The sequence below is a fragment of the Thunnus thynnus genome, chromosome 13 (assembly GCF_963924715.1).
Source record: "Thunnus thynnus chromosome 13, fThuThy2.1, whole genome shotgun sequence".
NCBI lineage: Eukaryota > Metazoa > Chordata > Actinopteri > Scombriformes > Scombridae > Thunnus > Thunnus thynnus.
The window spans coordinates 9999986-10013789 of NC_089529.1; the positions used below are offsets into that span (position 1 = coordinate 9999986).

Consider the following 13804-nt stretch of genomic DNA (forward strand, 5'->3'; position numbering starts at 1 on the left):
CACCTTCTACTCTCTCTCCTTGGACTTCTTCCCCAGGAGGAGCCGCAAGAGACAATGTGTACAGGACCAGAGCACAATGTAACATGTCTAGAGAACTGAATCCCTCTGCTGATGCAACCAAACACAGGATGTTTACAGGTGACCAAAAGTGAAACTATTAGCAATTTTATTTGCAGATTTTCAAGTGCTCTAGTTTTTACTTATTTTTCTTATCAGTAATGTGTTCAGCAAGATGGGTTCAGCAAAAGTGGGCCACTTTTTGGCAAATGCACCTAGGACACTATCATAACAGATATTTACTTACACCAATCATGTTTTTGTGAGATGGTACAACTCTTCTAAACACATTTATGTAAGGTTTTAAAGGTAATCGATCATTATTTAAACAGACTCTCAAACCCAACAAGAACCCCCTTTTTCAGGTTTAGTGGGACAGCTTATCTGCTGCACGGGAACACTGATCTACAGTGACTTTTACAGACAAGACAAAGTACTGACTCTTTTAGAAAAGGTCGACCTTAAGCAACTCCTTATACTCATCCATGACTCATTTCATTCTTTTTCCTCAATCCACTGGTTTAATTGAACTCCATTTCTGCCTTTTTCCAAGTTTTGCCAAGTTTTCTGTTGACAACACTTTCCTGCTTCATTTTATGTTCTTGCTATTTTGCATCTCTCTCTCTCCTTGCCTATAAACTGACTGAATGAATATGGAGGCCATTTTTTTTTTGTAACAGATAACCTACTATTAGAAATACAAAGCCCAAAGTCTGAGACCACTTTCCCATTGAAGTGAATGGGAAAGTGGTCTCAGACTTCTGCACCCTATTGTATGTAGACTAATATATATTTAACTAGAACTAAAAAGAATATAGCAGGCTAAATAAATAGACAATATAGTCATATAGACATAGATTTTTTAAAATAATTAAATAATTATCAAAAATTTGACCTCCTTGATCTGACTTGAACTAGCAACCTCTGCTTCACGGCTTTAAAATCTCCAGCCACTGTACCTGCCTTATCAGACTTGTCCATTATTAAACTAAAATATATGATATTGCTGGAATACTGCATGAATCATGCTTAGAAAAGTGTCCCATTTTACAAGAAAACAGTGTCCCGATTTTGGTTAACACCAGGGGCAGTTTCCAGGCAAATTAAAGACAATATTGTGCATTTTTATTTTGAACGGGGAGTCATAATGGCTTTAATAAGATAATATGTCTGCTGTAGTTGGTTAATCCCTTATGTTTTTTCCCTTTTGCTTATGCCACTCCACTTTCCCTGAGCACATGCCGAACAGTTAGTCTTGTGTGACTTCCAGCCACACCTAAAATGATGATGTCAAAGCAATAGCAGTGATTGTTCAGTGATAAATAGTGTTGTGGCAAGATTTCAGGATAAAAAACCTTGTTGCTTCTATCCAGTCAATTAGTAAAATAAGCCAATGCTTAGATGTCCCACTTTTGCTGAAACCGCCCTCTACCCTCCTTTAGCTTGAGTAAGCATCCATGAAGTAACTTTAAAGCCACCATTGACACACGCATCCAACACATCGGTTAAAGACTGCATGGGTATAGCAGTTTTGTCCAATTTCTTTTCATGTTTATTGACATGCAGACATCCCTTTACACTCAGCTAAACTGAAAGAACGTCCTCACAATGGAAGTGAAAAAGGACGTCATGAAGTTTTTCTATACTCTCACTGAGTCTGAATCAAAGTATTTCAGGAGAAATGGATCTAAAAGCTCCTTGGTGATTTGGCTAATGTTTTGACGTTGGGCTTTTTTTGCCCTCTTTTTGCACATTATTCCGATGAGGAGACCCATCTGTATGAGCAACAGGCCCAGGGTCTGTTTCGTTGACCGTCTCTGCATTTGCATCCATGTCATCATTTGCATCTGCGCCACAGTCCGTTTGATTCAGCTGCCGCTCCAGCAGAGTGATGCGCTGCTTCAGCCGTTGCTGAGTATGTGTGTATTCGCTGAGAAGGCGGGAAAAGCGAGTCTGCAGGGTGTCCAGAGAGGACTCCAGCCTCTCCACCTTCTCCTCTGTGTCTTCTTTCTGCATTCCGCCGCTCTCTGCGTTCTCATCCAGCAGACCCTCCTTCATCAGGATCTCCCGGCCCCTCTCCTCCAGCACAGTCTTAGCATCTGGATACTCGGTCACTGCCTCCATCAAGTCATCCTTGGAGAGGCAGAAGAGATCAGAATAACCCAAGCTGCGAATGTTGGCTGTCCGACGATTTCCCATTTTACTACCTTTTATGTTCAGGATGCTGATTTCCCCAAAGCAGCTGCCAGAGGTGAGGAGAGCGTACTGGGTGACCCCGTCGTCAGCCACCACAGCCAGCTTCCCCTCTTTGATGATATACATCTCCTTTCCTATGTCCCCTTTTCTGCAGATGTAGTCACCTGGACTGAAGACCTGCGGGCGTAGTTTGAGCACAAGCTCCACCAGCAGTCCGGCCTCACAGTTTTGAAAAATGCGTACTTTCTTCAAGGTCTCCAGGTGTACATTAATTGCAATCTCTGCACGCAGTTTGTTTGGCAAGTTCTTTAGCACCTCCTGCTCGTCTACCGCTTTCTTGTTGGTCCAGAGGTAGTCAAACCATTTAATGACACGTGTCTCCAGTTCTTTGCTGACTTTGCGGAAGTGCATGTAGTGTTTGATGGCATCGATCCGAGCTTGAAACTCGGCGCGGGTGGCATTCATGTTTGCAATCATAGAGCCAACGTTTCCCACGATTGTGGCGAAGATTAGCACCCCAACAAGAAAGTCAAAGACCACAAATAGGTACTCTTCATCTCGCACTGGTGCAGGCATCTCTCCAATAGTGGTGAGAGTAAGAGTTGACCAGTACAGGCAATAGACATAACTCCGAGTCAGGGAGGAATACTCAGGTTTGGAGATGTTTGGGAACACCCAAGTATCCGAGCCCAATCCCAAAGACTTAGATATAGCGTAGTAGATGCAGGCGTTCCAGTGAATGATGACCAGGATGTAAAGCACCAGGTTGCAGATACGGAACATGTTGGGGTAGTTTGTGCGCGTCTCAGTGCGGTCAAAGAACTCAAACATGCGTGGGAAGCGCAGCAGACGGTTGAACCTGAGTTGTGGTGTGTGGATGCCAGTGGAGATGTACGCCAGGTCAGTGGGCAGGATGGATACCACGTCCAGCTTGAACTGCAGTGTTCGGACATAGCTGTCTCTGAGCTTGACATGGTCCTTCACCATCAAACCTTGTTCCAGGAAGCCTGAGACGAGAAAAATTGAGCACAAATTCATTTGAGCAGTGATGTCTCAGCTCACTGTTGTGTTATATGTCTGCAAATCAGTTCTTATCATGAGATGAAGCTGAACTGTGTATGAAAAAAGTTAAACCTGCAGAAACAAGTTGTGAACACAACACTGACATATCATCACCTTTTTAGCTGATATGTTGAACTTGTTAGCAAACAGTTATTTACACATCCAGCACTTACGGAGCAACATTATCTTTCATTTGGAGTTGTGTTTCTATCCACTGGGTGAATAGAAGTCCAATATTCACTCTCTTTTAGCTCTGTTTTTGCTCTCTTACAACTCCTGAGGGAAATATCTGGCTCATTACCTGCTAAATGCTCCACTATGTTCACCAGCTTGTTGCTAACTATGTGTGTCTGCCATTCGGTGCTGAGCAGGTTGTGTACAGTGGTTTTTGGAGCTTTTTCTCTGGAAACAATGCTATGAGAGTGGTGAGAGTGAACCAAAACAGTAAAGTTGCAACCAGACAGCTAAACAATAGGCTGAAAGTCACTATAAAGCTCTTTAAAGCTGAGGAGAGCTGCAGAATTGGGTGATAACGTAGACTCATTACTATGAGCGATGCCTCTGACATTACGCTGTCATTTGATACATTGTCATTAAAAAAAACATTGATTATTGGCACTTTAAAGCTGCACAATGCAATATCTATCAACAGTGTCTCAAATAACTATGTTTAACATGAAAAGCTTTGCTTGCAGTGCAAAACTCTCAGAGAATTATCACCTGCAGTTCCTCTTCGCAAAAGAGCATTTTAGTGTCTTTCAACTTATTGTTTTGGTTTTACTGTTTGGTTCAGTCTGACTGCCCTTATTAATTTTGTTTCCAGCAGCTGTGCAGCAGGCAGCTGTTTTCAGTGACAAATCTCTGGTAAACCTACCATGCACCACCTGACCAGCACCAAATGTTAGGCAGACAAAGTTACTAACTAGCTTGTGAACATAGTGGAGCATTTAGCAGCTAAAGAGCCAGATATTTCCCCCAGGAGTTAGTGGAGACCAAAAACGATGGACATGAGAGTGTTAATTAGACTAACAATAGTCAGGTGGCCAGAAACACAGCTCCAAATGAATTTTGCTCCATGTCTTCTGGATGTAATTAAAACTTTTTTCTAAAACTCTCAAGGTAAAAGCAAACCCTAAACCTAACCTGAAAAAAAAAAGATTTCAGCTCCCGTATTCTGTTTTCCATAATAATAGGCCCAAATGGCACTAAAGTTCTTTTAGCATAGACTCACCTCACCTGCCTTAATTAACACTATAAATGTAAGTCCAGTTGCCTTTGAGTAATCACTTCTGGCTATCCTGTGAGAATCCTCACAGACATAGATCATACTAATTGTATAACACCAAGTGCATAGTCTATGCCAGTTTTCACCAGGATTGTTTCCTTTTTTTCTACAAACAGAAAAATATCCATCTTTGACTAATTGCATAAAAAGTCCCCACACAGGACCTTCAAGGGTTAGCAATACAACTGCATCGTGTTGTGAGGCCAGAAGCTATATTTTGAAATAGGTCACCTGTGCGAAGTCGGACGCAAGTGTCCATTATGTACACAATATCAGAGAGGTAGTCCAACACCAGCCAGCAGATGTAATTGCCCACCTGTAATTTGTCAAAGCATGCCCTGTGGATGAAAAAAGAAAAATGATTTACTGCTTCAATCTAAGTTATGGACAGAACAACCATTCACTACATCCATCACCAATCTCTGAGGCTGCAGCTGCCCCAACACACAGCGACTGTAGTGTTATTACCTCGCTACAACAAGGAACCAGTTGTAGAGCACCGCTGTGGCGATAACAAATAACCAGCGGTAGTAGGCGTTATCGGATGGGGACACCACAAATAAATCCCACTTTTTCCTGAAAACATCAACAGATTGCAAATAATACAGTCAAACACAGTACAGTAGACATTACTGTAAAGATATACTGAAACAATGGAGTACAATATCTTTACAATGAATATTGTTATTTTGGCAGTTTTAACTTGCAGCAATCCTCTGTACAGGAGAGGTGCCCCTTTTTTGCGCTGTGACCCTTAAAAAGTCTGCGATATCAACAATATCAGATAGGACTGTTGTGCTGGAGTAGATTACAAAGTCCAGGTGTTTCCAATTTTTGGTCACCCATTGCAATGCATATAGTCATCAAAGTGCTTTGTGGTGGTTCAAACAGGCACACATACTTAAACATCCCTTTGGCATTGGCATCTGGTTGCGTGTTGCTGATGCGGCTGGGGGCAGTTCTCAGCTCGGGGCCACGAAAGCGCTCCAGGAAGGAGTCTGGCCGCTCCTCCTCCTCTATCAGGCTCCTGTGTGCCCATTCCCTCAGTCTCACCACCAGGCTCACCAGTCTGACACACAAATAGGGGACATGTACAACCTCTTTAAAAATGTGTGGATTAGTTTGGCAACACAGTCGTAACATTTCTGTTGAAATATCAACAGCATACTGGATACGAAAAGAAAACCATACTGTATCTGTACTGTATTGTCTCTCGACAATATTAATTCTAAAAGATCAATAAAATTGTTGTTAACGCACAACAACATCAACACCATCAGACTGTCATTTCATGACACAAATAAGGAAGAGGACACTGCTCTCAGTATGTAAACTTAAATATATATTTTTGGATACATTACTTTATATAGCATTTGCTTTAAATCTTTTAATCTTAAAATATTTCTATAAACAAATGAAAATATTATCTGTCAAATGGGGTAGAGAGAATTTCCCGTTTCCACCATAAACTCTCTTGAATCCCAAAGTAAGTTTCTTGCTTTTCTTCAAATTATTGTACTTTTTTTGTCAAGATACTAGAAAAGTCTTGAAACAGCTAGAAGGGCATCAAAAAGCTTATAACACCCGTCAGAGTTTTATACAATGACAGCAGAAGACCACAAAGTGGCCATTTTTATGCTCCTAGTACAAGTTTTACAAATATGATTTGTCAGCCTGTGATGTTGAAAAGACTTTAACAAAATGCTTTGTGTATTAATTTTGTCTGAAAAGATTCACTTTGTCTGAAAAAGCAGTCATAGGCTATTTTTTAAAAGGCCAGACAACCTTCACTATAAAAAGATAAGGTAGCAGTGTTGTTTTATGTGTCTTCCTCCCTGCTCAGTCAGTTTATGTAATCTTTGTGAAGGAGGTTGATGTACCACAGCTCAGCTGTCAGATAATTTTACCTTGAGATAGCTCCATTTCTTTGAAAAGAATTTCTGGAATTGCCTCCGTGAGGATCAAGAGCAGCGACTCTTTGTAGCTCTGAGGATGTGTCATCACAGACAGATGGCACCCTGAGAGCAAAACACATGTAACATTTTACTTTTTTGTAAAGCTGCTTCTTTGTGTTTCTCACATTTTGCTTTTCTCAAACAGACTTATGAAAAAAATAACAACATGATTTAATTGTCATCACCTGCTTAGAATACTCTCAGCTCTCTCGCTCTCCTCCTCTAAGGTGGTCTTCACTGACAGATTGTGGGGCGACCGATCTCTTTCCGCTGACTGGCCCGTCATCTTCAGATCTTCCAGTGAGGACAAACACTCATATTAAAGGATAAATTCACAATTTTTCAAGTCAGGTGTCCATAAGGACATTGAAATATTTTTTTTCTGACTGTAATAATTCTTCCTGTTCATACCGACCATTAGAAGATCCCTTCATAATGCACTTTCACAAAATCCACAGTCCTCGTTTTGTGCAAAAATATATTCAAACGTTTATCCGATATGGGGCTTCACCCCCCACATTAGTCAAGTCAAGTGGATATCATCCAAAGTTAAAGTCTTTTTAGTATAAAATTCCCTTCATGTAAGCTTTAGATAAACTTTTGAGTACATTTTTGCACAAAACAAGGGCTGTGGATTTTGTCCCCCTATCACTTAAAGCATGTTCAATTGTTCAGTATGAACAGGAAGAATGATTATAGCAAGAAAAAACACTATTTCAATGTTCATATGGGCACCTGACTATTTTCCTTTAAAGCCTCCAATGTAATGACTGGGATTGTTGAACATGTTTTCAATTGAGGAGAGGAAAGTGTTGATAGTTCTCAGGGAGTCTCAGTGTTTATGGTGCGTATGACAGATTATAGTCAGGGGACAGGGGGACGACTGGGACTGTCTGCCATAGTCTCTCATTTGGCCCATCACACAGCAGGTGGTTACCGTGGTGACTGAAGCAACCTACAAGAGGAAGTCAGTGCAGCAACACGATGCGGACACAGCATTGTTTGAAATTTGGGGAGGAAGTTCACCCCAAAATCCATTTCCAACCACAAAAAGCAGTTTTTGTCACACCAAACGTGGGGGCAGTGACATGCGTTCACCCTCTGAGGCGCAGACAGATGATGGGGTGTTTAGACGACTGTTACCATTGTGTGACTAATTGGTGGATCATTAACGAAAACACACACACGGTCGGCCTGAGGCTCTGAGGCTCAGCAAGCCAATCAGCTGCTCTCCCTCAGGAGCCGCATCACTTAGGAAACCAGTGTGCTGACTGAAAGCAAAGTGTGTCATGTATGTATCATGACTGTATGGTAGCTGAGTTAAATAAACCTACATTTATCCAACTTCAGAGAGACAAACTACACTTTTTTACTGTCAGTGTGGACTAAAAAAGTAGCTCAACTTTAAAAAATAACAAAAAAAACAACACACTGTAGTCCATAATTTCCCAATTATTCCCATCCTCATTTGATACTAATTGCAGGAACATGAGGGACAATGTTTAATTGGTACACTTCCAATTAATTGATTGTCTGCAGGCAAGCATACAATATGACATATATGGAGAATAAATTTGACAATAATAAATGAATAATTAATAAATATTTATTTGGGGTTTGCAGGGAAATTCTTATTTTCTCTACCAAATTACATAGTTACATTTAGGAAATTTCCAAGGAAATCTTTAGGAAATTACAATCCCCTAATAAAAGCTTTTTCCTTGTTTAATATTTAACTCCGCTTAAATATATTCCTTACAATTGCATATAAATATTAATTTGACTGACTTAATACATTATAAGACAGAGCTTCTATTTGTTTTACTAGCAACACACTGCTCTCTAAACATAAAACCTGTTTTACTGAAACAATATTACATTTACATTATAACACAGCAAAGAAATTGTCATTATTTGTAATCAAATTGTATTCTTCACAAAAGGAGCAGTGTGGATTATTAGCATCATAATCAATGTATGCCAAAAAAAACCTGGAAAAATAAATCAACTGACACACAGCCGTGGTCCTACCTTTAGTTTCCTCCAGTTACTCCAGTAAAATCCTTATGGTGACTTCACACAGACACACCCAGAGCAGCTCTCTCCCGGCCAATCCATCCTCCGTGCCCACATCGGATGTTATGAAAGGAAAAAATCTCTGCATCCTCTAGCTACTCCTACAAAAAAAAAAAAAAAAGAAATTCACATGTCCCGTTCTTGCAACATTTTCTGTGAGCCTCCTCTTCAAGTGTGTTCCCCTCTTCCTCTCAGGAGAGTGGACACGTGGTCCACCTGGTCCTCTGATGGACTGAGCACGTGTGGGAGGTTGGCAGGATGGGAGGAGAGGTGCAGCAACAGATGCAGGGCGGGGAGATCTTTGAATGGTTAAGAGCCCAGATGTCAGGTTTAGAGTGAGCAGTCTTCTGGGAAAATCTCTTGGCAGCACCTTTCTTCTCTCTTACACTTGAGAATAATGAGAAACAGCAACACAATACAACAACACCACCCACTGGAGCATAAGTTAGGAGTTAGCAAGACCCTGCACCACTGAGCTGATAATGTACCAACAAGTGCCCAGGCCCAAGAGAAGGAGTGCAAACACCTGAAGGATGCATTTAAAGCCTGTGGACACCCTAACTGGACCTTTGTGAAAACAGCCACAAGATCCAGGAAGAACACCAACACTGTGGGTGGTGAAGAAAAGAAGAATAAACACACAACATCATCATTCCTTACGTGTCTGGAGTATCTGAGAAACTCAGGGGGATTTTCAACAAAAACTGCATCCAAGTGTTTTTCAAACCCAGCAACACACTAAGACAGAAACTGGTCCACCTGAAAGACTGCACACCAAACACAGGAAAAGCAATCTAATGTGCGCAGTCCACTGCGGTGAGGAATGACTTGTATATTGGAAAACTAAACAACCATTAACAAAATACATAGCTCAACACAGGAAGGCTAACTCCTCAGGTCTCAGGAGTAAACCTACACCTGAAAGATAAGTGACACTCTTTCAAGGACAACAACGTACATATTTTAGATAGTGAGGACAGATGGTTTGAAAGAGGAGTGAAGGAAGTTGTGTATGTCAAAGTAGAGAAACCATCCCTCAACAGAGGAGGAGGTCTAGGACACCACTTATCCCCCACCCACAATGCTGCCTTTCATCCCTTCCTAGGAGACATAACAACCATTCACATTTGGCCTCATGTGACATCTCCAACGACTGTCGTTTACACTTGGCCTCAAGTCATTCCAATGACTCTAACGACTGTTATTACCACCGCCAAGAGCACTAACAGACCACATGGTAGCAATGACCTTGATAATGACCCCACAGACATTAAGTTCCCGAGAATCCCCACCAGTCAGTTAGGAACTGAAAGGAAAAGGAAACTGAGTATGTTGCAACCAAAATGAAAATCCACTCGCATCATCCTATCACATTCACCAGAACCTACTATTCCCCTGGAACAAAACCCTCAGCGGCCCTGTTTAAAGCTATTTCCAATCCCAGTCATTCCCTCATAATGAGAGATCTTCAGCATGTAGACTTCAATTGCAAAAAACAAACCAAAGTGGCATAGCACTAAAACAGATTCTAAATAACACAAATCTGTCAACTATCAACACAAACAAACCCACCTATATGTCTCCCCAAACATGCAGCACAGACATTCTGGACTTGATTCTGTGCTCCCCTGATCTGGCTTCAAAACTCAATTTCTCCGCCACAAACCATCTCTGCAGTGACAACTTTCCTGTTCTTACCACATTCTACTTTCATCTACAAGCAACCCCAAGGAAGAAGTATAACTACCCAAAAAAGCAGAATGTGAAATATTCAGATCAAACATAGAAGAAAAACTAAAGCCAGAGAGGAAACAATACCCCAAAACTCTGCTAAGACACGGACACAGACATTAACCCCAAAAGGAAGCTGCAAAGAGAATTCATCAGTTTCAGATCACCCCACCTGGAACACATTCTACAGAAAACTCAACCTTGACACAAATCCCCAGACTTTCTGGCAAAAAATAAAGAGCCTAAATAGAGATTCAGAAAACAATAACACACCACCACTCAAATCCTTGGGCACAATCATCGGTGGCAATGAAGAAAAAGCCATACTCTTCAGTAATCACCTTGAAAACATCCACTCATGCCCAAATTACTCATACTTCAACAATAAATGGAAAGACCTGGTTGACAAAGAAATGGCAAAACATGACACAAAAGAGACAAACATAGCCAATCCAATTGCAGAGCACCATCCCCTCACAAAGCCAGTCACCATTCAAGAAATACAACTGCACCTGAAAAAAATGAAAAACAAAGCACTGGGGGGAGACAATGTTGACACCATATTGATAAAACAAGCACCGGTCGCTTACCTCCAGCACCTTGGACAGTTCTTCTCCATCTGCCTCATGACTGGTCATTTCCCCTCACCATGGAAGGTTTGCAGTTGTTACTATGATCCACAAACCAGGAAAAGACCTACACGGTACCACAAGCTACCATCCCATAAGCCTTGTCAGTCACATAGGAAAACTGTTTGAAAGAGTACTCACCTCACACCTCACCAACCACATTGAGTCAATGGTCCTCCAAGGAATTCACAAAGCTGGTTTCAGGAAAGGGAGAGCCACCATGGACAACATCCTTTGATTATCAGAAGACATTCATAGAAACTTCAACAAAAAAGACATAACTCTGGCAGTATTCTTTACTATATAGAATATATAGAAAACGCTTTCGACAAGGTATGGGACAATGGACTCAAATACAGACAACTGGACACCAATCTCAAACTCTCAAAACCCACCCAATCCATCATCTCAAGTTTTCTCAACAACTGCCAAAGTTGCCTCCACCATCTCAACACCTTTCACCCCCAAAGCAGGAGTTCCTCAGGGTGCAGTTTTGAGATCCTTCTTTTTCTTTTATACATTTTTGACATAACAACCCCCCAGCCACCACAGCCAGGTCCAAAAGTCCAGAACTAGCAGCTAAAAAACTTCACAAATGCATAAATGAAATAGAAAACTGGTCAAATATGTGGAGAATCAAACTGAACCCTGCCAAGACACAATGTGTCTGACAAAACACATCAATAACCTGGAACAAAAGGCAAACAATAGATTCAACTATCTCAAAGCCCTCTGTGGTAAGCATGGTGCATCACCCTCTACAGTCATCAAAGTCTACCTGTCATGCATCCAACCACTCTTTGAATACTCTGTCCTTGCCTGAATCACCTTTTCTGATAACCAGCTACAACGCCTGCAAATAATTAAGAACAAAGCACTAAAACTGACACATAGGCTCCCCTTCTATATCAGCAATTATTACATACACACCATAACAGGAATCCAAACTGTAAGACAAAGACATCAAGCAATAGCGCTGAAATACTTGAAGACAATCAACAATCCAGCCCTCCAAAAAGCTACAAAGGAAGCAAAACTAACAGCTGACACCCCCTTGTCATTCATTCTACAGCTGGCCAAAACCCCTCTAGCAACCCATCCCCCCATAACTGAGTAACCAAACATATATATACAGAATACTATTTCACCACTGCTGCCTAATATCACCCACATACACACACATACATCTATGTAAGTGACACACACCATGCACACAAGGTTTTTTCTTTTTTTTTTGTGCCTTGGCCCATATGTGTCCTCCAACCTCAAGAGTCCTCCAGCTCCTTCTGCCTCTCCTGCTGCCAACCAAGACCAAATAAGACATAAGACCACCTACTATGGATAGAAGAGGGCATAAGCCCTGAGCTATCCCTCCAGTCTCATGACCTTCTAGTTCTAGTTCAGTCAGTTGAACTGAAGAAGCCCCTTGGACAGGTGGCAAAATGTCTTCAGGTATCTACAATCAAGACCAGTTGCCCTCGATTCAACCCTTCCTTGGATAACCATGACCTGGATGACTGCCTTAACTGGTCAAGGCAGATCGCCGCCCACCTAGAGTCTGGTTCTGCTCAAGATTTCTTTCCGTTAAATTGTAGTTTTTCCTTGCCACTGTTGACAAATGTTTGCTCATGGAGGAATTTTGGGTCTCGGCAAATTAAAGAGTACGGTCTCGTCCTGCTCTATGTGAAATGTGCCCTGAGATAACTTTTATTGTGATTTGGTGTTATAATAAATAAAATTGTGCCAAAATTGTGCTTGAATCTTTATAGACAACACAATACAACAGCTCATTGCAAACAAGTGTTTTGTATTCTGTTTGTAATTGATTAAGGTCACTTTGTAGAGCTCTATTTTCACTTTGAGAGTAAAGGTTTTTTTTTGTTGTTGTTGATCAGTATCAAAAAGCCACATTAAATCTACTTTGCCTCAATATATGTATGTATGTATTACAGTAAAACCAAGGAGGGTGAATACTTTTTATGGGAACTGTACTGTTTCATGTCAGGCTATGTATGTGACATCTCCATAAAACCATCTGTTTCCACTATTTTTACATTTTCCTTCATTTGTAGTGCATCATAATACTGCCCTGATATGTTGTCTGACTGTTTACTTCAAGTTTTTACTTCAGTTATTAGCTTGATATCAGACTATTTACTTCATAGGTCTTTAATAATAACTGAGTCAATTGTCCTGTCTTTGTTAGAAGACATTTGAAACATATCTTTTTGTATTATTTGTTTTTCTTTAAAAAGATGAAGATTGTTTCCAGTTTGGATTTACTGTAAGACTTGAACTGGTTGTCTTTTCTTTTCTCTCTATTTGAACCTCTCTTGTTGATAAAAAAAAAAAATATATATATGGATGTGTTTTTTAAAAATCAATTATTGATGTTAAGGGCTGCAACTAACGATTATTTTCATTATCGATTAATCTGTCATTAATTTTCTTGATTAATAATTTAGTCTATAAAATGTAAAAAAAAATAGTGAACTACATTCAAAATTTCTTTGAGGCCACAGGGACATTTTCAATTTGCTTGCAGTCCAGAACCTTAAGATTTTAATTCACTGTCATGTACGACAAAGAAAAACTGTCACATATGAGAAGCTGGAACCAGTAAATGTTGGGAATTTTTGCTTGAAAAATGACTGAAACAATTATTCAATTATCAAAATAGTTGCCTATTCTTTTTCTGTTGATCAACGACTAATTGATGAATCAGTTAATCATTGCTACTCTATTAATGGTCTGAGGTATTTGTGATTTGACTCCCTTTTTGTCCAATCTTACCTTTAAAAATCCAAACTCTC

The 13804-nt window shown here is 40.5% G+C and overlaps 1 protein-coding gene across 1 annotated transcript; it reads right to left on the bottom strand.

The window, feature by feature from the left end:
• Window positions 1–833: 833 nt before the first annotated feature.
• Window positions 834–13331, bottom strand: LOC137195393 (cyclic nucleotide-gated cation channel-like). Its single transcript, XM_067607722.1, has 7 exons — window positions 8587–13331; window positions 6741–6849; window positions 6508–6618; window positions 5502–5669; window positions 5069–5176; window positions 4832–4938; window positions 834–3260 (listed from the first exon to the last, which is right to left on the bottom strand). Exons 2-7 carry the CDS (start codon window positions 6839–6841, stop codon window positions 1768–1770), a joined length of 2088 nt encoding a protein of 695 aa, XP_067463823.1. The 5' UTR covers window positions 6842–6849; window positions 8587–13331; the 3' UTR covers window positions 834–1767.
• Window positions 13332–13804: the final 473 nt, after the last annotated feature.

What these genes read in the sequence shown, in the direction of transcription:
- LOC137195393 (XM_067607722.1), bottom strand. Translation starts at nt 6,841, where the DNA reads ATGACGGGCCAGTCAGCGGAAAGAGATCGGTCGCCCCACAATCTGTCA. An exon ending in TGGTTCCTTGTTGTAGCGAG is followed by an intron (nt 4,939 to 5,068) that starts GTAATAACACTA and finishes TTTCATCCACAG; the next exon opens with GGCATGCTTTGACAAATTAC. An exon ending in TTGCGTCCGACTTCGCACAG is followed by an intron (nt 3,261 to 4,831) that starts GTGACCTATTTC and finishes TTCTCGTCTCAG; the next exon opens with GCTTCCTGGAACAAGGTTTG.